Source organism: Zea mays, chromosome 10, assembly GCF_902167145.1.
Source record: "Zea mays cultivar B73 chromosome 10, Zm-B73-REFERENCE-NAM-5.0, whole genome shotgun sequence".
NCBI classification, from domain to species: Eukaryota; Viridiplantae; Streptophyta; class Magnoliopsida; order Poales; family Poaceae; genus Zea; species Zea mays.
In genome coordinates this window covers 137658527-137683969 of record NC_050105.1, presented here as the reverse complement: position 1 = coordinate 137683969, position 25443 = coordinate 137658527, and the positions used below count along the sequence as shown (strand labels likewise).

Here is a 25443-nt window from a genome sequence, read left to right as displayed (position 1 = left end):
TCTTTTGATCGCAAAATCGTCTCCTAGAACAAATACGATGGACAAAAGTATCATCGTAATCGCTCGACAACACATGTGATCAGGTGGGGGACGCAAGTGTTGACGAGGTCATGCCGTTGATACCATCTTAGAGCATGTTTGGATCTTCAAGCGCTAAAGTTTTAGTTGATAGTACAATGCTAAACTTTAGTACCATAGATAAAAAGAGACCTTTATTCTGAAGACATCTTAAAGAGTGTGAGGGGTTTCTCTCTAAGGCTCCCGATCGATTGACTCATGGGGCTATGAGATCTAGTCTCGACATAGTGCTATTGACCCTCTAGACGCATGACTTGGAAATATCATGCTAGCATCGAACCAAACTCTTTTTATAGATGTGTTTTTTTTTATTATTGTAGAGTATTTTTACCAAAATATGATATATATATATATATATATATACTATTCATGTGGAAGGTGACAAAACTTGTTCATGTCATGGAAATGCCTCTAGCGTCCATAATAGTGTTGGGAATTGGGTCGGGCTGGGCCAGTCCGGTTCAAGCCCATCGTGCTTCGTGCCAAACGGGTTCGGCCCAGCAAAGCCTAAAGATTTTTTGGTCGTGCCGTGCCAGCCCGAAGTATAAAAACAGTGGCCCAATCCGGCCCTAAACCACGTCGTGCCTTCTTTGGGCCGTGCCGGATCAAGCCCGACCCATATATTTGACTATATAAAATCAAAATATTACAGCCATATAAAGTTCATAGCTTACTAAATTAAAGATATTAAACAATTTTAACATCATTTGATCATATAAATCCTAAATATAACAACAATATAAAGTCGATATCTTACTAAATTAAAAAATTAAACAGATTAGGATTAATTGAGCCGTGCAGGCCCAAGCACGAGGGGCGGCAAAAAAGTGCTTACGGCGACGCTAAGATCGCTCCATACGCTTGCTCCGAATCCGAACAAATCTAGCGGCGCCAGCAACGCCACCTTGTCTGAGCTGCGAATCCAAAACATTTCATTCAGCAACCAAAAAAGCCCGTGACCCTAGAGGCTAGTACTAGCCGAGAAGATGTGGAATATGTCCACCTAAGGACTTGTTCGGTTAGCTCTCAATCCATGTGGATTGAGTGGGATTGGGTGGGTTTAAATCCCAAGCAAGTCAAAGTTCTTCTAAATTTTTTCCAATCCCATCCAATCCATGTATTATAGGAATAACCGAACAAGCCCTAACTGGAACCACTCTGCTTGTCAAGACACACTGGCTGATGAACGAAGAAGCGCTGGCATGCAAGGTGCTCACCAAATACAGTAGGAATTTTCGATCTTTTGTTGCCAGTTTGCCACAAAACGGTGAGCCTGCATGTCCTTTGTATTTGTGTAATAAAATTAAAATCAGTCGAGAACAACGGTGATGTCAGGACGGCTGATAGAGTTGATAGATAGATAGATGGATGGATGAATGGATTCGAGTTCTCCGACCATTTTCTTGGGCATGTTACATTGCGATTCTGACGGCATACCGTTTAACCTTGGCAACATCGACATGTGACGCTGCCTGAGACTGAGATACAGCAACACCTCCACAGACGGCCAGGCATGACCGCCCGGGGAGCCAGGGAACCTTGCATGCCTTTCTTTGAGCACGACGTATGTATTCCCTGCCGCTTCCTTCAGTTCTTACAGTCCACGGAAAACAGGCCACCGATGAGAAAAGAAACCATGCTCCAAGGTCCAAGCAAAAACCAAGGACAAGCCTGGCCGTTTCTTCCGCGATTCGGAAGAACACTAGTACAGTACTCGGAGTCATCGGTCATGTGAATATAGTGAAAGCGACGGGTGAATTGAGAAGTATTCACCTGACTATTTTCTCCTTCACGATTTAACCGGTGCTGTCATAGTGGTCGATGGAGACCCCTTCACACTTTCCTATAAAAATCATGTAATTTTTTTGGCTTGGTCAACAGTAGAGGAATCCAATGATGGTATCCAAAGATTACGTTATTATATAAAACAAATTTATAGACTAAACAAAGATTTTTCCTTAAGCTAAAAACATCGATGACATTAGTGAGATATGATACGGGAATAAAACAAAGTACTACCAACCTATTTTTCGTTTGTATGGACACCTATTTTTCGTTTGCATCATGACCTTGTATCTATTATGTCAAGTGAACTTCTCTGACTCTCTTGTAAGATGATCAGTTGCTCTTGTATCTGTATACCATTTTGTATCCACTCTATACGAAGGCATTGTTACACCTGCTAATTGGTATCCTTTCTCGTATCGACGCTAGCAATTACTGCCTGTTTGATTATTCAGCTTGCTACATATTTGACATCATAGCTTCTCGCCTTGACTTAAAATCAGTTATCTAACTATTTATTAATTTGCTAAAAATAATTAACAACTAAACTATTAGCTTGACTGTTTATATATCTTTAACTAATTTTATCAGCTAACTATTAGCTCTAAAACCTTCAAAATGACCTAAATCCGATTAGGGTACTATTTATGTAATCTTATGATCATATTTCTAATACCACCGCGCACCGCCTAATTCCAACCGTCGCGCCACATTTTTTTCCCTCCCCGGTCGTCACAATCGGGACAGGACAACGCGTTTCACAGCGCGGACGCACAGACACACAACATCACAGCACTGTAGTGCCGTGGTACTGTGGTAGTGCCACCGTCAGTTTTGTCAAAAAAAAAAAAAAAAAAGAAAGTTACTGCGTGTAGCGAGGCTGCGAGAAGAGAGTGGCGTGATGAACACCTCGTCATTTGAGTGGCGTATCAAATGGTTTCGGTGTCAGTCGGAATCAGTAGTACTGCCGCCGACGCCATCAGACATCAGTCCCAGTTAACCCGACGAGGTAACTTGGCTTAGAGTGCAGCACATGCACATCTGTCATTGTCAGCGGCCAACCAAACCGTGGTTTAGTGGCGGAAGAAATGGCTGAAACAAACCCGCGCGCATCGGGGATTCTTCTTATGCGTCCCGTCGCTTTCGCGGGTCGAGCTCCAGCGGCGGCGAGCATATAGAACCCTGGCTCGCGCGAGCTGCTGCTTAGCTGCTACTTGCTAGCTTGGCTGGCCCATCCCGCGTCTACAGAATTCTCATCATCCGGTCCACGAGATGTGAAACAGGAGCCCTACTCCGCCGGAAAAAGACGAGCATCGTCAAAGAGGGCTTCAGACTTTTGGACTGCATGTACGTGCTTGGACCGAACGAAGCTCGCTAGCGGCAGCCGGCAGCACACAGTTGGTTGGTGAATGCCGGAATGGTGAGGGCGCCGCGCGCGGGCCAGGATCGTCGGTTGACCGGGGAGGAGTCAAACTGCCCAGATTGTACTGGGATGGATCGGTCTTCTAGACGCTACACTAGGGCGGCGGCGGCGGCGGCTACTGGATGGCTCCACCACCAGTCCACACCATACCTGCATTCATCAGGCGCGGTGCAGGTTGATGTGGCCTCGCTCTTGCGCGCTGCGGACCGGTGACTGCCTGCCGAGCCAGAGCTGTAGCTTGGCGAGCGAGTCGGTGGTCCGGCGCGCGTTCGCCGTGAGCTGGTCGTACACTGGCTGGCTCGCAGCCCACCGACCGCGTGGACGTGCCAATTGCCATGCCATACGCAGATTAAATGCCATTTGCCGCTTGCCCGCTTCTAGGCCCCTTCTAGAGACTAAACATTAGTGCCTAGATTATGATAATCTCATAATCTCCTCAAAAGTAGCTTATTTAAGATTATTTTGGCAAAAGGTCCACTACCCATGGTTATGTAAATAGAAATTACAATATATGTCATCCTTCTTTTCTCACCTTAGATAAACAAACAAGTGTATTGTTGTCTTTATGAATAATCTACATTTATATAATCTAAACTAACAAACAACTACATATAGATTATAATATGTCTAGATTATAATCTAGATTATATAATTTAGATTATAATCCAGATTATATAATCTATAAGCTGAAACAAACAGGTCCTAAATATTAGTCTCTAGAAACCAAACACTCCTTAATCATTTGTGCTTTCAGTTCGTATCCAGAGGTCTCCCCTGACAGTTAGCACAAACGTCGAAACGCCCGAGCGGCCGGGCCCAGTCCGCAGGCGAAAAAGAACGCTCGAGAAAAACAGAACTCCTCTGGTCGTCGAGCCGTGCCGAGGTGGTCCCGCAAGGCAACAGATCATCCCACTAACCAACACACCGCCACGCGAGCCCCGCATCGGGCCCCCGGTCGTGGACCCACCACTCAAATCCCTCTACCTACGCTCAACTCATTCATAAAACCACCTCCACCAGTCCACCTCCTGTCTCCTCCCCCCTTTAAACACACCGATACAAATACAACGCACCGTCCATCTCTCCCTCCCTCCCTCCCTCCCCCTCGCACCGCCGCGGGACACGAACACGCGAGCCACCCAACCGGCCCGAACCCGATCGCACCGACGAGGTGGATCCCAGGGGAAGGCTCCTCTTTACCGCCGCCGATGGACGTGGGCCTCGGCGGCGCGGGTAGTTCCGGCAGAGGAGGGGGAGGGGGCCGGAGCGGGAGCGGGGGCGGTCGGGACAGCCCGTTCGCTCTCGGCGGGGGCGGCGCGTCGGCGGCTGCGTGGACCCGGCTCGTCAGCTCCGGCGTGGAGGACGAGCTGGTGGCTGCGTCGGGAGGAAGAGGAGGAGGTGGAGGACGCGCGGGGGCGAGAGCGGGAGGCCTGCCGCAGGGCCACTTTTTGGACGCCTGCTTCCTCTGCCGGAAGCCCCTCCCCAGCAACCGCGACATCTTCATGTACAGGTTCGCCCCTCTTCCTCCGCTCGTTTTGCTTTACGTTTCTTGGGAGGAATGTATTTTTTTTAAAAAAAAAAATCTGCAGCGGGTCCCGTGGTATGGACGTTTCCGACGTCTTTGGAAGGGGTATTTTTCCTTGCAAGAACAGGAAATTTGACTGCCGGAAAAGTAATAAAGTGGGAGTCGGACGTATTTCCCAGAATTTCATTTTTCTCCAGTCCTGCGGTTTAGTTTAAGCGTCTAGTCCCGACTTAAAAAGAAGTAGTAGCCTGAAAAAACTGGTGAGGGCTCTTTTCCGATGTGGTGTTGGTGCGAAGGTTTTGTCATCATTGTGTTCGTTCGGGACTTCGGGCTGCTTTTGCGCGTGAACCAATTAAATTCTTGGGGCCCTAAATGAAATTGGTACGTTTATATATGATCATGCCGTGAGCTCTTACCACTTTACCACGGAGCACGCTCTGCCGTTTGTTCTTTATGTATGGAAGTTGGCAATCGAAAAAAGTGCTTCGCTGCTAAGCACCGGAGCTGAGCTTGTGAGACGGTAAGGCATAACTGCATAAGTAAAATATAGTACTGGTATTTTTCAATGACACGTTTGGTACCGTCAGATCCATGAATTTGTGGGCAGGTTCAGTTCCAAGAGTTTCGTGTCCCCCCTTTTTTAATTTCATCCATGCATAACCTTTTTAAATGGTTTTGCTGCACGAGTACAAGTGGTGAACATTTTCCTCTTTAAAAAATAGTGGTGTCCAGGCATCCAATGACATAGACATCTATTCTTTTACACTACTGCTTGGAGCTTTCATGGCATCCCAGTATCCCACCCGGGCCTGCTAATCTTATGGGTGTCCTTGTATTGTATCTCTTGTGCAGGGGTGACATCCCGTTCTGTACCGAGGAGTGCAGGACGGAGCAGATCGAAATGGACGAGGAGATGGAGCGGAAGGAGAGCACCCAGAAGAAGAAGTTGGCGCCGAGAGCTCCCTCTCCCAAGGACGTGGAGTCCGCGCCGAGGCCTCCCAAGGCCCGGGCCGGGTCAATCCTTGCCGGCTAACACCGTGAAGACGAAAAGCTCACAAACGAGCTAGAGCTCGCGTGTGTGCTCCTCCCCCTCCCCGAAACCAAGAGAGATCAGAACCCCCTTGATACCACCACCTGGAACTACCGCTACAGTTGCGTATATGGGTTTGTGTTTTTTTGTTTACAGCCCTTGCGCCATTGGTGGCGCCGTGAACTCAGTGTCAGTGCCTGCCCGCTTACCTGTATTGCTGCTGATGATGTATAGAGACGGGCGGAGAGGAGAGGAGAGCGCTGGTGTTTAGGACCGCATGCATTCAGAAGCTCTCTGTGCTGCTGGCCAGATGTGTCGTTCGTTGTATCATGTATGGGTGTTTCTGGCTTTCGTTCTGGGAGATTTTTGTGAGAATCTTCTGTGTGTTACGTAGTACTCATAGACAAATAGCTGGTGTTGGTGTTAGGGTTAATGTTTTTCTTAATGCTCATGAGAGAAAATTGAAAACGTATGCCTACAGTAGAAATAGGCATGTGAAGTGAATGGACCCTTGTGCTCATAAGTCATGACATAACTTGCTCCTGTATCATCGTGAATCCTGCTTTCCTTTCTTTAAGGATCTTCTGATTGGCACCAGTGTCAGTGTGCTGCCTGTGAGAAACCTTAAACACATATTAGTGTTGTTCTTTATGGGAGCTAATTAGTGTTGGACCAGCAATAATGGTTTTTATGGCCGGTGACGTGAACAGTTTCCCGTCCAGCTTTTAAGGTGAATCTGTTTTTATTAAAGCTTAAACTGTTTTGATGAACCGTTCAGCAAAACAGTTCTACATGCAGATTTTTTTTTTCAAACATAGAATTCTACACATGGCTTACATGTAAGGTGAAACTGTGAAAAGCTACTGTTTTCAGTTTTTTTATTACACCTTATTTTTATGCGAGAGCGTGATTTAAGAGTTTTACCTATGAATCTGTTTAAAGACGTTTGAAAAAGACAGCCTACAACAATCGATTTGTGACGTTATGCAAACAGAGCCTTTAATAACGTGCTTTGTGTTAATCAGTGTGTGGCATGTGCCATTTATTGCTGTTTGTTCAAATTGATGAGAGCAGTTAGCTTAACACTCGGCGCTAGTTATTCGGTTTGGCTGCTGCTTGGGCTTGAAATGTTTTGAAAGTTGGTAGAATGCTTAACTGCAAAGTCTGCAAATGTATGGGAGTGACTACTATGTTTCGTACTACTACTAGTGCGTAGGATTTTAACATGGAGACTTGCTAGGTGGCTTGGTGCACCGTGCAAGGAGGCATTGCAATTTGCAGCAGCACCAAAAGGGTGGCAAAAGACAAGCTACGGAACAGGCCCGATACGTACAGGCCGGTACAGTCCTCGCCGAATCCACAGCAGCAGATGTTACTCGCGCCACAGGCTAAACTACAGGAACTTGCAACTTCGCCGAGCCATGGCGAGGAACATTGCCTCTATAGGGTCTTCCACTTGCAGGGTTCCCTGGTCCCTGCCCTCCGGCCACCACGCGAGTCAGGCAGCTAGACCGCTAGAGCATTGTAGAAGAACAGCAGAGCATCACTGCAATTGAATGCCCTTTTGACGCGAGAGTGGAGTAGCAGGTGAGGACTGAGGAGCGAGGACTGGTGAACACTGACGGGAGCTTTCAGGAAGAGCAGCCACGATTAATGGCCCACGAAGCACGTCGGCTTTGTGGAGAAAAAAAAAGAGGACATGTGTGGAAGTGTCTGCCAGGTAGGGATTTGGCAATATACTCTAGATTTTACACTAAAAAAATTTAAAGATCAGATTAGATTAGAATTGATCAAATTAGAATTGAGCTATATTTATATTTATTTTTAAACTAACAATAATTTAGATTTCTAATAAAGTTCAAAGAAACATTTGGATTGATTCATTACCACCCCTATCGTGCTCGTTCCTCCTGGTACTCGTCGGTCGTCACGGCTCTTTCGCGCTCGCGGCACTGGAGGACAATGATGTCGTGCCGTTGGATTGACGCGTAAGAGAGTCGACCGAGAGAGGCAAGACAAATGAAGACGCACGGCGGCGGCGTGCCGGATTGATGAGAATTCGCAGGGAAGGACAGTGGTCGGTGGTGGTGCGGGTGCCCCGCTGACTCGCTGCCAAAAGCGACCAACGAACCAAACCCCAGAAGGCTGCCCCCGTCTTGCGTCAGCTGCCCTGTTTTCTCTGTTTGGGGTGGTTGAGCAAATGGGCAGGCACCAGGCACAGGCACGCCACGCGGCCCGCAGGGCAGGGGGGGAGTTGCTTTCACAGTAACAGTAGAGCGCAGCCTCCGCACAGAGAAGAGTCAAAACGCGACCAACTCCTTTGGGCTGCAGCCCGATGCCTGACCGGGAACAAAGCAAGGCTAGCCCAGCCTTGAAGAACCAGGCCCAATACAATACTGTAGGAACAAAAGTTCTTCAAATGACCTGAACAGGAGTGATCCGGCCTAGCCCGAGTCTGCTCACGCCGATGGTCTGGACCGCTCGATTGCCGTTTCTTCCGTCAGCGTCTCCCTTCACGCAGAGCGTAAGGGTCTGTTTCTTTAGAATTATATATAAACTGTCCAAATTGTATGATCTAATTTATTTTGAACTAATACTTAGTCCTCACACGCAAAGACAAGAAATCACTGTCCCTAACAGTTACCCCCTTAGAGCAACTCCAAAACGTCACCTTAAAATTTCTTCCCTAAAACTATATATTGGAGGCTCTAAAAAGATCTTTCCCTAAAATATTATCATTTCACATCAGATTTGTAATGATTAACTCCCAAATATCCCATCTAGAGATGACAATGGTGACCCGATCCTCGATTTTCCACGGAAAATTCCTCTACTAGGAAACGGGGATGAAGAAATTTTTCTCTCCATGAGAATGTAAACGGAGAAAAATTCTCCCCCGATGGATAAACGGAGACAGGATGAAGAAACATTCTCTATCCTCGTTTCCCACGAGACCTATAAAACTTACATGTAACGATATTTTTATATAATAATTAATGATAAAAATAATTAATTATCTTCCAAAAGATCACTCGTTATACAAATATATTTATTTTAATATATATACATAATGATTTTTACATCTAACAATGTATATAAGTGATAATAATTTTCATTAATAACAAATGTATAATTGCCAATGTTTTACCGGACGAGAAGTTCACCGTTGCCATCCTAGTCCCACCGCGAGCACCCTTCGTCGGTGGCCTAGCCGACGAGCGCCACCTGCTAGCTGCCGCCGTTGCTGCCCCGCGCAGCCGCGCCATGCAGAGGTACAGCTGAGCTGGTCGATGGGGCTCCACCACTGCGACACGAACGGGGAAGCGGCCCTACAGCACCGCGCCGTTGTGGTACGTGAGGAACACGCTAGCCGGGCAGCTTGTACAGCTCCAGCAGGGTCCTCTGGCGTGGCGCCCACGGAGAGACGTGCCGAGCTCAGGATCCCGCGTGCTGGCCAGCGGCTTGTACAGCCCCAACCTCTTGAGCCGTCGACGGAACCTCCACCTTCTATGCCGCCATGACCACCGCCTCCCGCCCTCCCCCACCATGGCCATGACCACCGTTGCTGTGCTTGTTCACGACGACATGCTTGACCAGCACGGCGTCACTGCTAGTGGAGTTGCCCGTTAGCCGCCACGGCTTCCTCCGCCTCATGGCCCGCGTGGCTCGGGCCACATTGGCGGAGCTACAGACGATCGTGGCGAGCACGAAGCAAACGACGAGGAGGAAGAACCGGCAGTGGAGAAGAATACGCTCGCCCGTGTGGATCGAGGTGGCATCGGTCACACACAAATCTTTTGGGGAAGAATGAACTTGTCGGAGCAAGAAAAAATAGATTTGTTTCGTAATAACTAGTTTGAGGTAGGTTTACATTTCTTTAGAGCGTTAAACAGTGTCCAACAGTTACTTGTACGCGTGACGGGTTCAGGCATGGGGCATGTCCAAAAAGGAACTGTCTCGTGTGCCAGCATAACTTCGATGGCCCACCCCCGCTATCCTCCAAGGTGCTGCGGAATCTGGGAACCAGGCTTTGCAACCTGTCTGAGGAGGACCTGTCTGAGCAGAGGCTGAAGCAGAAAAAATCGTCTGTGGGACCTGTTGGGCCGCGGAAGGTTGACAGGAAGGATCTGACAGATGAGAAAACTGATGATTCTTCTGATGAGGATCAACAAGATAATCACTAGGTGGATGCTGGCGGATCTGGGCTTGTGTGTGAGCCCCATTAACTTTTGGATGTACTTGATCCTTCTTTTGGTTCTTGCAGGACTTTTGGACTATGGGGTGGCACCTGGGTGTGCCTGTTTTAATACTCTGTTAATTTGTGGCCTGTGGACTAACTTGGATTTTATCCACTCGTGTGGATATGTCCCAAAAACTTCTGGTGTTATCAATGAGTAATCCGAATTCTGTTAACTTCATGGAGTGGTGTGTGCTGAGCCATAACGTTAGAGGAATTAACTCTACCGCCAAATGGAACGCTATTCGTTGTTCTATTAAAGAGGCGGGTTGTGAGGTTGTTTGTTTGCAGGAAACAAAGAGGGAATTCTTTGATTTGGCATTTCTTAAAAACTTTTGCCCTGCTGCTTTTGACTCGTTTGCTTTTGTCCCCTCGATGGGGAACTCGGGCGGATCTGTTATCATTTGGAAGAGCTCTAGGCTTACAAGAAATGTTATCTTTCAAAATAATTATGCCCAATCGGTGGAATTCACTTCAAACTTGTCGGCCTGCTCCTGGATTATCACCAATGTTTATGCTCCTTGCACCCCTCATGGGAAAATTGATTTTCTCAACTGGCTGCATAATATTTCTATGCCCCCTGACAAACTTTGGCTTCTAGTTGGTGATTTCAATTTAATCCGTCGGCCGGAGAACAGAAATAGAATTGGGGGGGATATTAACCTTATGCTCAAGTTCAATGAAGCGATAAGCAACTTAGATTTGATTGAAATCCCTCTTCACGGACTCACGTACACCTGGTCGAACAGACAGCAGGAACCACTGCTTCAGAGGCTTGATTGGTTTTTCATCTCGCAAGAATGGTCGACTGTCTTCCCAGACTCCTTTGCCAAGACATTGCCGCGGGACATCTCCGACCATGTTCCTTGCTTGGTTTCATTTAAGTCCAAAATTCCTAAACCTACGATTTTTCGGTTTGAGAATTTCTGGCTTGAATTGGATGGTTTCATGAACCTTTTTCAAACTACTTGGAATGGGATCCCTAGCATTCCCGACAAGGCCAAGAATCTGACTGCCAAGTTCAAAATTGTTAGGAAAGTTCTGAAAGAGTGGTAGAGATCGCTGCCAAAAATAGATATAACGGTGAAGAACATTAAGTTGCTAATTGAGCTTATTGACATCATGGAAGAGCACCGGGATCTTTCTGTTGAGGAATGGAACTTCAGGGAAATCCTGCAACAAAAGGTGGCTGAGTTGCTTAATATTCAAAAAATTTATTGGAAGCAGCGTGCGGCTATTCGGTGGGTTACTGAGGGAGACATTTGCTCTCGCTTCTTTCACGCCCATGCCACCATTAAACACAGGAAAAATTCAATCTCTGCTTTGACTGATGACAATGGGACCATATTCTTTGAACATGAACATAAGTCTAATCTTCTCTGGGAGGCTTTCAAATGCAGACTGGGGTCGTCCGACTTTTCTGATATTGGGTTTGACCTATCAGGAATTTTAACTTCCAATGAGCAATTACAGGGGCTAGATCAGCCATTTTCTAAGCTGGAAATTGATAGCATCATAAAGCTCCTACCTTCAGATAAATCCCCAGGGCCAGATGGTTTTAATACAAACTTCATCAAAAAGTGCTGGCATGTCATTGCCCCCGATTTCTATGATCTGTGTGACAAATTCTTTCATGACCAGGCTTGCCTCAGAAGTATCAACGGATCATTCATTGTCTTGATTCCTAAGATTGAGAGTCCTATGAAGGTGGGGGATTACAGGCCAATTTCTCTTCTAAACAATAGTATGAAAATCTTAACGAAGCTACTGGCAAATCGTCTGCAACCGTTCATGCCCCGGCTAGTTCACAAGAATCAGTATGGTTTCATCAAGGGGAGGTCCATTCAAGACTGCTTGGCATGGGCCTTGGAATATATTCACCTTTGTCACTCCTCAAAAAAAGAGATCATTGTACTCAAGCTTGATTTCGAGAAAGCCTTTGACATGATTGAGCATGAGTTGATTATCCAGGTTCTTATCCACAAAGGTTTCAGCCCTAAGTGGATCAACTGGATCCGGAGCATTCTTCACTCTGGCACTTCCTCAGTGTTACTTAATGGAGTTCCTGGTAAGCCTTTTCATTGCAGGAGAGGGGTGAGGCAGGGCGACCCTCTTTCACCCCTGTTGTTTGTCCTGGCAGCCGACCTTCTTCAGAGCATCATCAATAAAGCTAGGATGCGGAATCTTCTCAAGCTACCATTGCCTGGCATTGGTGAACAGGATTTCCCGATTATTCAATATGCAGACGACACTCTTCTGATTTTGGAAGCATGCCCTAAGCAACTTTTTTTCCTAAAGGCAATCCTCAACTCTTTTGCCTCTTCTACTGGTCTGAAGGTTAACTACAACAAGTCAAATATGTTCCCTATTAACGTGTCTCCGGATAAAATGGTGATCTTATCCCGTACCTTCAATTGTAAGATTGGCGAGATGCCATTCACCTATCTTGGCTTGCCTTTGGGCCTGGTGAGACCTAGAAAGGAACACTACTTACCTCTTATTCAAAGGATTCAGAGGAGGCTGTCTTGCTCTTCAAATTTTTTGTCCCAGGCTGGGCGCCTGGAATTGGTTAATTCGGTCTTCTCAGCCTTACCAATGTTCTTCATGTGCACGCTCAAGATTCCTAAAACCATCATTAAGGAAATTGATATTTTCAGAAAGCACTGCCTGTGGAGAGGAAATGACATCAACTCCAAGAGGCCACCTTTGATTGCTTGGAATTCGGTCACTCAAAGGAAAGTGAATGGTGGCCTGGGTGTTCTTCGATTAGAAACGCAGAACGAGGCTCTTCTAATTAAATTTTTGCATAAATTTTTCAACCACAGCGACTTACCTTGGGTCCATCTGATATGGAACAATTACTACCTTACTCGAGGTCTCCCTGGTAATAGAAGCGTTGGAACTTTCTGGTGGAAGAGCATTGTAAAGCTTCTGCCGAACTTCAAAGGACTGGCTACCCCCGTCATTGGCAATGGCAGATCAATTTCATTCTGGGATGATCAGTGGAGTCAGGGCATCCCGAGGCATATTTTCCCAGAGCTCTTCTCCTTTGCCAAGAACTCAAAAATGACTATCAAAGAGGTCAAGGATCAAGAGCAGTTTCATGATCTTTTTCATTTACCTGTCTCTGATCAAGCGTTTGGTCAATTTCTGGTACTCAAGGGGATTTGGGAGCAAATTATTCTTAATAATGTTCATGACCGCTGGAAGTACATTTGGGGATCGGACAAATTCTCGTCCCAAAAAGCTTACAGATCTTTCATGGGCCAGATGCAGACTCATCCTATTTACAAACTAGTTTGGAAAAGTAAGTGTCAGCCTAAGCATAGAGTCTTCTATTGGCTGTGGCTTAAGAACAGGCTAAACACCAGAAATATGTTGAGAAGGAGAAACATGGAGCTAGATTCCTATTCTTGCGAAAACTGCCTTTGGCAAAGAGAGGAGACCCTTTATCATCTTTTCCTCAGATGCAACTTCGCGAAAGTCTGCTGGAACTCAATTGGCATTGCCCCACCCAGAATTTCCAACCCTGAAGAGGCATCTGTGAACCTCAAACACCAGCTCAACGTTCCCTTCTCTATGGAGATCACTATTCTTATGACTTGGAGCATCTGGAAAAGCCGAAACGAGTGGCTGTTTTCAAACAGAGATCCCTCCGTGCTCCGCTGTACTCAGGAATTTAGTAGAGAATTGCGACTAATCATTCACAGAGCACGGGGAGAATTCGACACCTCAATCCCAAACTGGCTAAATTTGTGGCAAATATAGAAATAGCTCTTCCTTTTTCTTTCTTTTTCTCTTCTTTTTATTGATTGTAAAAGGACCAGGGCCTAACCTTTAATTTTCGCTTTCTAATAAAATGCGCAGTAGGGGTTTCCCCCTCCTGATCCTTCAAAAAAAACTAACACGTTGTTTTTTACTGTTTTTTTGCACTGTATACTGTACTATTTGAGAGTAAAAGTTTTTTAATATAGGTATAGAGTCAGGTAAGTTTTTGGAGATATATCACTACATATTTCAATCTACACACTATAAATAGTGCATCTATAATACAAATCAATGTTTTGTACGTCTATTTACACACCGTTATGGGACATCCAGAACTAAAAAGGTCGAAAAAAATCTAAAAAATAATATATATATATTCTTTCCATCTTACTCTAACTATATACAACAATTTCGTTATATTTAGCTATATTAAAAAATGGAAATTTCTAGCAAATTTAAATTAGAAAACGGCTAAAATATTCTTTTTTATTATAGTTAAATATAATGAATTTAAACTTAAATTTTTTTATATAATAAGGGTTGAATGGAAAAAAATATATATTTTTTTAATTTGTATGTACCATATGTGCACTAAAGTCGAATGCGAATGCGCAGCCCATATAACGGAAAGTTAGCTCGGCGAAGGCGGAAATGACTGTCCTCGCCAAGTCGCCAGTTACCAAGAGTACCAACCCTGTTTGCCGTGCCGGCTTGCTCTCACACCCGCTGTGCCCCCCGCGCCGCCAACCTCGATGCTCGCCGCCACCACCGCCTCCCTTCGGCCGCCCATCCGCAGCTTCCCGCGCGTAGCCTCTCACCCGGGTGCCTCCCATGGAGGCGCCTGCGGAGCGAACCCGCTCCTCACACGGCGCAGGCGGCGAGCGCTAGTATGCCGCGCGGACCTGCAGCAGGACGCGCCGTTCGCGGCCGCCATCGGCGCCTGCGTACTCGCCTCGCTCGTGCTGCCTCCTCCGAGGTCCCGAGGGGAGGCGGGCGACGAGGTGGAGGATGAAGGGGAGTTTGGCGCGACGGACACGAGGATGGCCGTGATGGGGATCATCTCCTTCCTGCCTTACTTCAACTGGCTGGTGAGCGAGGCCCAAGGGTCGTCCAGTGCTCTTCCTCTCCGTTTTTCCTTTGATGGAATTTTCGGTCTTGTTTCGTGCAACTAGAGCTGGATCTTTGCGTGGCTGGACAGCGGGAGGCGGCGGTACCTGGTCTACGCTGCCGTCTACTTGGCTCCGTACCTTAGGTGGTTTGTAACTCTGAATCCTTATAGACCAATTTCTGTTGCCTTTGTTATGCTTTGGATCAGTTGATTTTGCGTTCTGGTATGTTGATTTACTTCGGACTTGCTTCTGCAAGCTCGTGTAGCTTTGCACCAGTCTATTGCTAGTTGCCCATGTGACTGTTGCTGTCCAAGAAGCATCTTTTGCTGGGAAAATACTTAGGGATATGCTATTCGATCTGTACTTCTATAGAATTCGCAAAAGCTGACTGTTAGTGTTTGCGATTATGGCCTAAGATATCAAAGTGGTTATGCTGAAGGTGAATTGTTCTTCAGGACCTTTCACGGGTTATTGCTGGTGTTGACATTAAAAATTGGCCGAAGGGGGCTGAATTTGAATTTTCTGGTAAAGTGGTAATACACGGCAGTCGGGGTTTTAAAGTAGGCTAGGCTGGGTTTGGTGACTTATTCAAAACTCAAAATAGACTCCACCATTACGTTTCTCTCGTTGTGACGATAATGTAGTCTCTATCTGGCTCAAATTCACCACCAGCTTCATGAGCTGTTTGAAGCTATTTTTGTTTTGCCAGACAGATCTTTTGTAAACAGAATCACACATGAAGCTTCTTAAATCCTGCTCTCACATGGGTGGGATAAAGTTGAAAATAGTAGGTTTTCCCAGCTTCATTCCGACATGTGGGCCACAACATGTCATTATGTCAGCTTTGTTCCCGTGAGGCTCGTGTGTGGGTGCTGGAGCGTGAGCAGCGCAGGCCATGTCCAGGCTCAGCCATCGGGGTGCAAGCGGCGCAGCCGCTGGGGCGTGTCTGAGCTCGGCCACCAGGTTGCGAGTGGCACGGTCGGCGTGGTGCGGGCAGGCTCGAAGGGAGTTTGGGGTGAGAAGAGAGAAGGCCGAGAGGATAAGGAAGAATGCTGTTATACTAATTTTTTGCCTACTATGGCCAAACAGGTCTCCAAAATAACTTTAGCTTTACCGAGAAGCTGCTCATGAAGCTGAAACCCCCCAAAACAACTTCATTACTGAAGCTGAGCTGTGTCAAAAGGGGCCATATACCAGCCGAGTTGGCGTTCGTATGAAGAAATTGTAGTTTTGGGAAGATCAACCTTGCTAAAGCAGGCTAGACCGGGTTTGCAACCCAGCTAGATTAGGTTTGCCCTGTTCTCCGGTTGAAAATAGAAAGCTGGCTAGGCCTGACTTGCCCAGTCCAAATAAAAACTAAGAAACATGTGGATTTTGATGTAGATTTGTTTCCTAGTGGGTTAAGACCAACTCCTCTCTCTATGACCACACTCCATTGAGATACCCAATTGATAAAAAAGACAAATTTATCTTCTCCAAACCCTAGCTTTTGCAACCTCCATATATTGTTGTTCCGCGCTTCTCCAAACCCTTACAGACCCTAGATCAACTCCAAGTGTACCTCCCTGATGGGTCTTCCCAGAAGTTGTTTATGTTTATGGGTCTTCTCGGCCTCCCTGCCAAAGCCGGCTAGGCCAGGTTTTGCAGGTTCACTGGTAGCCGCCGCAGTGGGCAAGCTCTCGAGGTGTGTGACCCATGAAAGCATCAATAGCTGGCGGCCCAGTGTCTTCTATGTACTTTAATTTTAGTAGTATATAATGTTGTGCACCCTGTTCAGTAGATTCTTCTGAACGAATTGAAGTGATAAGTTACTTAAACTATCAGTGGAAACAATATTTTCTTGTGTGTTGTAATTCTCATTTTCCATGTACTTATGAGTTGCTCTTGTTCTGTAATACTAACTGTCCTACAGTGCACAAATGTTTCTGGTTACACATAAAAAGTAGAAGAAAATTTTGCTGTTTTCCCTGATCCCTGTGTTGGAGATTGAGTTGATGATGCCTTCTAAATTCACTGATAAGCACTGATGTTCCTTTTCAGAACTAACTTATCACTGTCACCTGATGAGAGCTGGTTACCTGTCGCTAGCATCTTTATCTGCATTCTACATATTCAGGTCAGTGGATGAGGTTCCTTACAAGCATTGAAGCAAGTTGCTTCTTTTTGCACTGAGATGCTTCTCTTCCCTTGCAGCTAGAAGCAAGCATCAGGAGTGGTGATATCGAGAGTTTCAAGTTCATCCAAAGAGCTTGGAACCTCGTCTTTCCTAGAGCTGCTAAAGAGAAGGATGCCCACCATGGAAACAAGAGAGACTCAATCGGAATGGTACAGTGCAAGGAACTGTACATGTTAGCCTCATGAAATTCCTGCTCATTTGTTTGTACTTAAATGGCCTCCTTTTGTCATTTGTTCCAGGGCGACAGACACAATAGGAGGATACCGACGGCGCATGAATCCAGGGAGAGGCTTCGCAATTCAGATATCTTCAAGAGGAAACTTGATGATCCCAACGATGAGAAGCAAAAGAAGTCAGATTGGAACTGAGGCTCAAAAGGCTCTTTTTCTCCTGCATTTTCCTGAAACTACAAAAAATGGTATTTGGGGTGGGGTGAGGGGTGCATTTGTAGGGAGCCCACAGGTGAAACTGAAATGGAGATGTGGCTGTCTGCGGTTTCAAATGGGTCTGAATCGTCAGATTTTTCTTCTGGTTCCAAACAGTAGATCTTAGGTATAGCTAGATTTTTACATTTTAGTGCGCACAAATAACTTGTCAGCCAAAGCTAATGGGACATATCACATATGGCGACTTTGAGGCTTGTGAAGCTCCGTTGTGTACTCGTAAGAATGAAATCATTTTGCTGTCTACTCGTATGAATGAAAACATGTTTGTTTTTAGTTTCACTGTTCGTGTAATCCCGGGCTGCACTAGTGCAGCTGGGGCTTGGGAGGAGAGATCAGAGCATGCGGTTCCGTCTTCCGTCTCATCGACATGGAGAGAGTTTGTAACATTTCAGACAGTTTTAAGGGTATCCCCAGCAGAATTCATATCTCACCTTTTAAATGTAAAACAGTCACTTCCGCAAATGCAAATCGCAACCGCCCGAGCTAGAGCGATGGAGCGCCACTGAACTACAGCACTACTGTTCTCTCCCGGGTCCCGGCCCGACATGGCCAGGCCAGCGCGCGAAGCCCTGATGGGCGCCCGTTGTCATGTGCGTGTATTAATTATTTATTTGTCGTGTGCGTCGATACTGAATGTTTATAAAATTGCATGAAGATATTGCTTTTGTGTTTAAAAAATAGATTATTTTTTTAAATAAATACGAACGAAACATGGGCGGTTCATGCAAAAAAGGTATATCAGAAAACCCCTATGACAAAACATGCAATTCTAATTCAAACTTCAGTTTCCTGTATCTTGAGCTGCTGTAAATAATTTCCTCTTAAATCCATGGTGGGTTTTCAGATCCTCTGGTGGAGCTCTTTCATGGTAAATTCAGATTCAGATTTTCTTTTTCATTCCCAGTGTCATGTACTCATGTCTTGAAAACGGGGAGGTAAAACATTCCGCCGAGTCTGGTCTAAGATATCACCAAAGATGCACCTACAACTAAACAACGCAGTCCCATTTTGACTGGATTAAACGAAGTGAACTTCATTCACACTAGCTATTAACTATCACCATGAGCTGATTACTGTTTGTTTAATCGATCATTCTTGTTTTTTTATCGATAGTTCGATATAGTGCGTGTTTGTTTCAGCTTTTTTACCGATTATAGCAGCTACTGTGGATTGTTACAAAATTAACAGAGTTTAAGATTAATTTGATAAAGCATCATAAAATGTTTAAACCAGACCTGCTGGTAGATAATATCCATGACATTAGAACAGAACAGATCCGAACTAACTTAACAAGATTAAGCATAAAGGAAAAAAGCGACAACGAATGTAACCATAAGACCGTTATCGCAGTAAACTGAAAAATGTAGATTTACTTATAGTGATTTCCACGAGTGATGGCGATAAATCCGAGCGGACATGCGCGAAGCACTTCCTATAAATCTATTTCACTGGCACCTGTGCAGCCGCCGACTTTGGTTGGAGACACCATTTTTCACTTGATCTGCTGCACAGCAAATAAAGGGATGACAGGGCAGAGAAACAGCGACGCACAAAGCCGACCTTTATAAAGGGTCGCAAGAACTTGACGGGTCCGATCTGCTAAATCCAGGAACCATCCCTAGAATCTCTCTACGTGCACCGTCCGAAGATCTCGCACGTAACGTCTAGGTGTGTTATTTGATAACCAAATAAATAAAAGGCAAAAAAATCAAATTGTCGTTTAGAACACGAGTGCGCGTGCCTGTGGCAGCCTCCATAGCCCTTTATTTATCTTATGCGAAGGGTAGGTAACACTCCTACATATAACTTGGTTCTCTCATACCTAGATGAATAATACGAGACTAAAGCCACATGTCATCTCTACACACCACCTTTACTTCTTTATTGAATTGAGCCACACACTAGGTGACCCTAATTACAACTTGGACTACCAAATGTCAGCTTTACATTTTGTTTTTATGAGAATCACTTTTATAAAAATCGTACAAAATCAACATGAAAAGATATCTGTCGAATCTTCGCGATATGAGAAATCTGTCACTTTCTAAATTGTCGGCGTTTCGAGACAGGGGGGTCCCTAAGCCGACGAGTGAGTGTGCTGCGTGCCCCAGCCCAGATGGGTCGAGCGCGTGGGCGAGCGCGAAGGGGGGAGAGGCGAGGTGGCCGGAGTCGGGCGTGAGAGAGGTGGAAGTCCCGCGGCCTTCGTGTTCGTCCCGCGCCCAGGTCGGGTGCGCTTGCAGTAGGGGGGTTACAAGCGTCCACGCGGGTGAGGGAAGCGAGCGGCCCCAAGAGAGCGCCTGTCCCGTCCTCGGTCCCGCGCGGCCAACCTTCTCTAAGAAGGCCCTGGTCCTTCCTTTTATAGTCGTAAGGAGAGGATCCAGGTGTACAATGGGGGGTAGCAGAGTGCTACGTGTCTAGCGGAGAGAGAGAGCTAGCGCCCTGGGTACATGCCAATGTGGCAGCCGGAGAAGTCTTGGCACCTTGCTGGCGTGATGTCGTGGCTGTCGGAGGAGCGACGGAGCCTGGCGGAGGGACAGCTGTTGGAGCGGTCGAGTCCTTGCTGACGTCGCCCTGCTGCCGTAAGAGAGCTAAGAGCCGCCGTCGTCACAGAGCTTGGGGGGCGCCATCATTGCCCATCCGGCGGAGCTGGCCAGATGGGACGCCGGTCTTGTTCTTCGTGACCCAAGTCGGCTCGGGGTAGGTTGGTGATGGCGCTTCCTGTTGACGTGGCGGGCCTGTGCCCTAGGCAGGGCGACGTGGGGGCTCCTCCGAAGCCGAGGTCGAGTCTGTCTTCCGTTGCCGAGGCCGAGCCCGAGCCCCCGGGTCGGGCAAGGCGGAGATCGTTTGGCCGAGGCCAGGGCGGAGTCCGAGCCCTGGGGTCGGGCAAGGCGGAGATTCGTCGTCTTCCGGGTCTTAGCCCGAGTCCGAGCCCTGGGGTCGGGCGGAGCGGAGTTCGTCGTCTTCCGGGTCTTTAGCCCGAGTCCGAGCCCTGGGGTCGGGCGGAGCGGAGTTCGCCGTCTTCCGGGTCTTAGCCCGAGTCCGAGCCCTGGGGTCGGGCGGAGCGGAGTTCGTTTGGCCGAGGCCAGGGCGGAGCCCGAGCCCTAGGGTCGGGCGAGGCGGAGATTCGTCGTCTTCCGGGTCTTAGCCCGAGTCCGAGCCCTGGGGTCGGGCGGAGCGGAGTTCGTCGTCTTCCGGGTCTTTAGCCCGAGTCCGAGCCCTGGGGTCGGGCGGAGCGGAGTTCGCCGTCTTCCGGGTCTTAGCCCGAGTCCGAGCCCTAGGGTCGGGCGGAGCGGAGTTCGCCGTCTTCCGGGTCTTAGCCCGAGTCCGAGCCCTGGGGTCGGGCGGAGCGGAGTTCGCCGTCTTCCGGGTCTTAGCCCGAGTCCGAGCCCTGGGGTCGGGCGGAGCGGAGTTTCCCATGGCGCCTTTGGCAGGGCCCGACTGCCTGTCAGACTCACTCTGTCGAGTGGCACTGCAGTCGGAGTGGCGCAGGCGGCGCTGTCCTTCTGTCAGACTGGTCAGTGGAGCGGTGGAGTGACGGCGGTCACTTCGGCTCTGCCGGGGGGCGCGTGTCAGGATAAAGGTGTCAGGCCACCTTTGCGTTAAATGCTCCTGCAACCTGGTCAGTCGGCGCGGCGATTTAGTCAGGGTTGCTTCTAAGCGAAGCCAAGGCCTCGGGCGAGCCGGAGGTGTGTCCGCCGTAAAATGGGGGGCCTCGGGCGAGACGGAAGTCTCTCGAGGTCGGCTGCCCTTGGCCGAGGCTAGGCTCGGGCGAAGCATGATCGAGTCACTCGTGTGGACTGATCCCCGACTTAATCGTACCCATCAGGCCTTTGCAGCTTTATGCTGATGGGGGTTACCAGCTGAGAATTAGGCGTCTTGAGGGTACCCCTAATTATGGTCCCCGACAGTAGCCCCCGAGCCTCGAAGGGAGTGTTAGCACTCACTTGGAGGCTTTCGTCGCACTTTTTTGCAAGGGGACCAGCCTTTCTCGGTTGCATTTCGTTCCGGTGGGTGCGCGCGAGCGCACCCGCCGGGTGTAGCCCCCGAGGCCTCGGAGGAGTGGTTACACTCCTTCGAGGTCTTAATGCCTTGCGTAATGCTTCGGCTGGTCTGGTTGTTCCCTCATGCGAACTGGCCGTAGCCCGGGTGCACGGTCGGGTCCCAAGCTCTCGGGCTGGTATGTTGACGCTGTCAACGGTTTGGCCGGAGCCGGGTTTGCGAGAGCAGCCCCCGAGCCTCCGCACAGGGCGAGAGGACGATCAGGGACAGACTCGACTTTTTACATACGCCCCTACGTCGCCTTTCCGCAAGGAGGAGGGGGGGAGTGCGCCATGTTACCCTCGATGGGCACCGAACATGGTGTCTCCGGTGAGCTGCAAGCGGGTAATCCGAGTGGACGTCCGTGCCCCGTTCGTTGGGGGTCGGCTAGGGGCCCAGAGGCACGCCCAAAAGTACCTGCGGGTGATTTGCCGGACCCGGTCCCCTGGCGACGGGGTCCGAGGGCTCGATGCCTCCCTCCGATGGGATTTCGTTACAAGATCGTTCCCGCTGGTCTCGAAAATGTCCTAGGGTACCTCGGGAGCGCAGCCCGAGCCTCGGTTATGTATCGAACGTACCCCTGGTCATCCCTCGCTCGGTGTCTGAGGCGACTGTGAACCCTTCGGGGGCCAGCCTTCGAACCCCTGATCAGTAGTGGGCGCGGAGCCCGAGTAGCCTGAGGCGGCCATGGAACCCTTCGGGGGGCTGGCCTTCGAACCCCTGACCAGTAGTGGGTGTCGGGCCCACGCGATCTGAGGCGACTGTTGAACCCTTCGGAGGGCCAGTCTTCGAACCTCTGATCAGTAGGGAGGGGCTCGGAGCCCGGTTCCTTCGCGGAGAAGGATCCTTTTCGGGGTATCCCCCTTTCCCGGTCCCTGTTGCAAGAGATAGAGAAAGAGGAAAAAGTAAAAGGATACGAAATCGAACGACGTGGCGTACCTTTTTTTGACGCGGTTATTGCGGCGAAGGCGAAGCGTCGTCCGCTTCTCTTGCCAGAATCGCCGCCTGTCCCGCCGCGGAGTTAATGCGACGGGGCGAGTGGTTGGCGGGGCGGCCGTTGCGCATGCGCGAGCCGTTCGAGGAACGGATCACGGGTGCACCGTCTTCACGCCGTGGGAGGAGGCTCTCTTGCTGTCCCAGGACGGGACGTGAGCCTGGCTAACGACGTGACTGCTGCGCCCGCCCGCCTGCCACTGCCATTACTGCCGGCCCACTTTTGGCCGTGTTGACCGTCGTGCCAGGCTGGCGCGCGCTGGGTCGTGTGCTGGTCGCCTCGAGTCGCGGCATAGGCTCCGCAACCGAAGAGGCGCGACAGTGGCACAAGTGGTGGCGCGGTTGCTTGCATGCAGCAACTGGCGCGCTGGTTGCGCGACGCGTGGGCCTGGGCCTCCAAGCTGGCGTGTCAGAAGTCGGAGAAGCGCGTCCACCTGGCGCGGTTGCATGCCGCCTGCATGGCTGCCCGCCCCTTCCGCCTGTTGGTCTGGGCAAAAGTGGGGGGTCGCTTGTAACCGCTGGGCGGTTGTGCGCACCACGCGCGGTGGTTTGGCTTCTTCTGCCCTGAGTCGGTTTGCATGACATGCGGGACCCAGCCCCCGAGTCGCAGGGGATGGCCTCGGAGCATGTTGGAGAAGACTCAGCCCGTAGCGTCTGGGGGCGCACGTAGGGAGAGTTGCCTTTAAAAGGAGGGAGACTCCTTTCGGAAGGCAACCATGTCTTCTTCCTCCCTTAAGCGTCGCGTCTTTCCATCTTCCAAGCCCCCGGATGGGGGGTACCCGCCGTCTTTCCGCTTCCTCGTTGGAGGAACGCAACTCCATGGGAGTTGGTACCTCTCAGCCATCGTTCGGCTTCAAGGATTTTCATCATGCAGCCCGGTCGCACCCCTCCACCGGTGGTCACCCAGGATGGCGACCTCCGGCTTGATGGTGGGGGAAAGCGAGCCGGGCTGCGGCCTCTGCCCCTCCCTCAGCCTCAAGGATTTTCATCACCAAGGCTGGGGGGGAGAGTGCCGAGTTGGGGTCGGCCCCTGCGCGGGCGGTGGCCCGCTCCTTCACTCAGTGATCGGAGGGAAGGGCGGCCGTCGTCCGTGGCGCTGGCAGCTGCAGCGTGCCTGGCTTTCGGGCGCGAGTGGCTTCGGAGCCGCTCGCGGTGCCGGCATCCGCCACGGCAGCTTGAAGAGGTTCTGCTGCCGGCGAGATAGCCGGGGTCGGCCACGGACTGACCTCCAACTCTACGGCCTTCTGCCCGTCCTTGCCTCACGAGTTTTGGCGTGGGCGGGGGCCTCCTGGCAGCAGCACCCGCCCTGAGGTCAGTGCTGCCGCTGTTCGACCCCCCGGAGCAGAAGTCGCCGTCGTCGCCGCTGCTGGAGCAGGTGACGGCGCGCCGTTCGTCGGCTTTCCGTTGCTCCGCAGGCCTTCCCCCTCGGAGGGGGGTTGTTCGTACCTGCGGAGGGGGAACCGGAGTTCCGTTTGTAACGGCACTTCGAATGCCAGTGTTTTTTGTTCATTGTGGCTGTCGAGGCCTGAACATGTATGTAATTTCGGCACGGAGCCGTGTTTTTTCCTCATTTTTGAGCAATAAGTCTCGCCTGTTAATTATCTGAACCGCTTCACTAAGCATGAGTCGCCCCGTGTCAAGGTGACGAGTGAGGTATCCGTATCCCGGAGGCGTAGGAATCCCTCGGCTCGATCGGCCTTGTTGTCTGGGGCTCCTCTAGCTTAGTTAAAGAGACCCCTCGGCCGCTCTTCGATGAGCCGAGGCCAGGGGTAGCGATATCAGTATGAACAGAGGCGGAGTTGGCTCGAGAATGGGAACCTGGTTGGCCGGATCCTAGCCGGGTTGTCCGTCAGCGGAGCCGACGCCGGAGTCGATCAGCCGAGGCCTCGGGTCGGGCTGGCGCCCTTGGAAGACGGTTGGCCGAGGCCCCTGGGGTAACCGGCCGAGCCGCCTGCTCGGGCCGGATTCCCGGAGAAGTCCTTGATTGCGCCGCCGTCCGAGGTTGGGTCGGACTTCGCTGAAGACGTCGTCGATGCCGAGGGTGCTACGGCACCCTTCAGCGTGAAGACCCGAGCCTGCAGGATCAGATCGTCTTGTAGCGTGTGCCTTCTGCGGCCGTCGAGGCCAGGAAACACACCCTCGCCGTGCTTGCTAAGCCGCGTCTTTTTTCCTCTTGTTTCGAGCATCTGGACTCTCTGTCGGTAACAGGGATGTTTGTGTGAGCGAGAGTTGCTTCTCGCGGAAGGGACGAGTGAGGTATCCGTATCCCAGAGGCGTGGGAGTCCCTCGGCTCGGTCGGCCTTGCCGCTTACGCGTACTTTCACCCATCCGTGAGGCCCTGTCCCCGACTTAGTCGAGAAAGCTTGAAGGACTGCTTCGGCAGGAGAGCTTCCGAACGTGAAGACTTGTTCGGTCCACGGAGTCGCTTTATCCGAACGCGAGTTACTTATCGCAGAAGGTGATGAGTGAGGTATCCGTATCCCGGAGGCGTAGGAGTCCCTCGGCTCGGTCAGCCTTGGCTGCTTACGTGTACTCCGTCGTTTCCAGGATCTGCTTTCCGAAGTAGTCAAGAAGCACGAAAGAAATCCTGCTAAAGAGATCTTTTTTTTCGAGAAAAAATTCGACGTAGAGGGGGTCTCCCCCCTTTTAGCCCTCGAGGGAGGGTCGGGCTTCGCCGAGGCGAGGCCGACCCTTCCTTGATGACTAAACTCTGCGTTGGTGCGAGGTATGTGAATAACTTGAAAACATCTTAAGGGTAGAAGCGACGTAGCTGTTTGATGTTCCAAGCGTTGCCGTAGATCTCGCCCTGATTGTTGGCCAGCTTGTATGTTCCGG

The 25443-nt window shown here is 49.7% G+C and overlaps 2 protein-coding genes across 2 annotated transcripts; both read left to right on the top strand.

The window, feature by feature from the left end:
• Nucleotides 1-4339: 4339 nt before the first annotated feature.
• Nucleotides 4340-6214, top strand: LOC100273313 (uncharacterized). The gene is made up of 2 exons (NM_001147754.1): nucleotides 4340-4796; nucleotides 5664-6214. Exons 1-2 carry the CDS (start codon nucleotides 4495-4497, stop codon nucleotides 5842-5844), a joined length of 483 nt encoding a protein of 160 aa, NP_001141226.1. The 5' UTR covers nucleotides 4340-4494; the 3' UTR covers nucleotides 5845-6214.
• Nucleotides 6215-14772: 8558 nt separating this feature from the next.
• On the top strand, nucleotides 14773-17849 carry LOC100382884 (uncharacterized). The gene is made up of 5 exons (NM_001175573.1): nucleotides 14773-14934; nucleotides 15019-15098; nucleotides 16996-17071; nucleotides 17149-17280; nucleotides 17371-17849. Exons 1-5 carry the CDS (start codon nucleotides 14887-14889, stop codon nucleotides 17497-17499), a joined length of 465 nt encoding a protein of 154 aa, NP_001169044.1. The 5' UTR covers nucleotides 14773-14886; the 3' UTR covers nucleotides 17500-17849.
• The last annotated feature ends 7594 nt before the right edge of the window (nucleotides 17850-25443 follow it).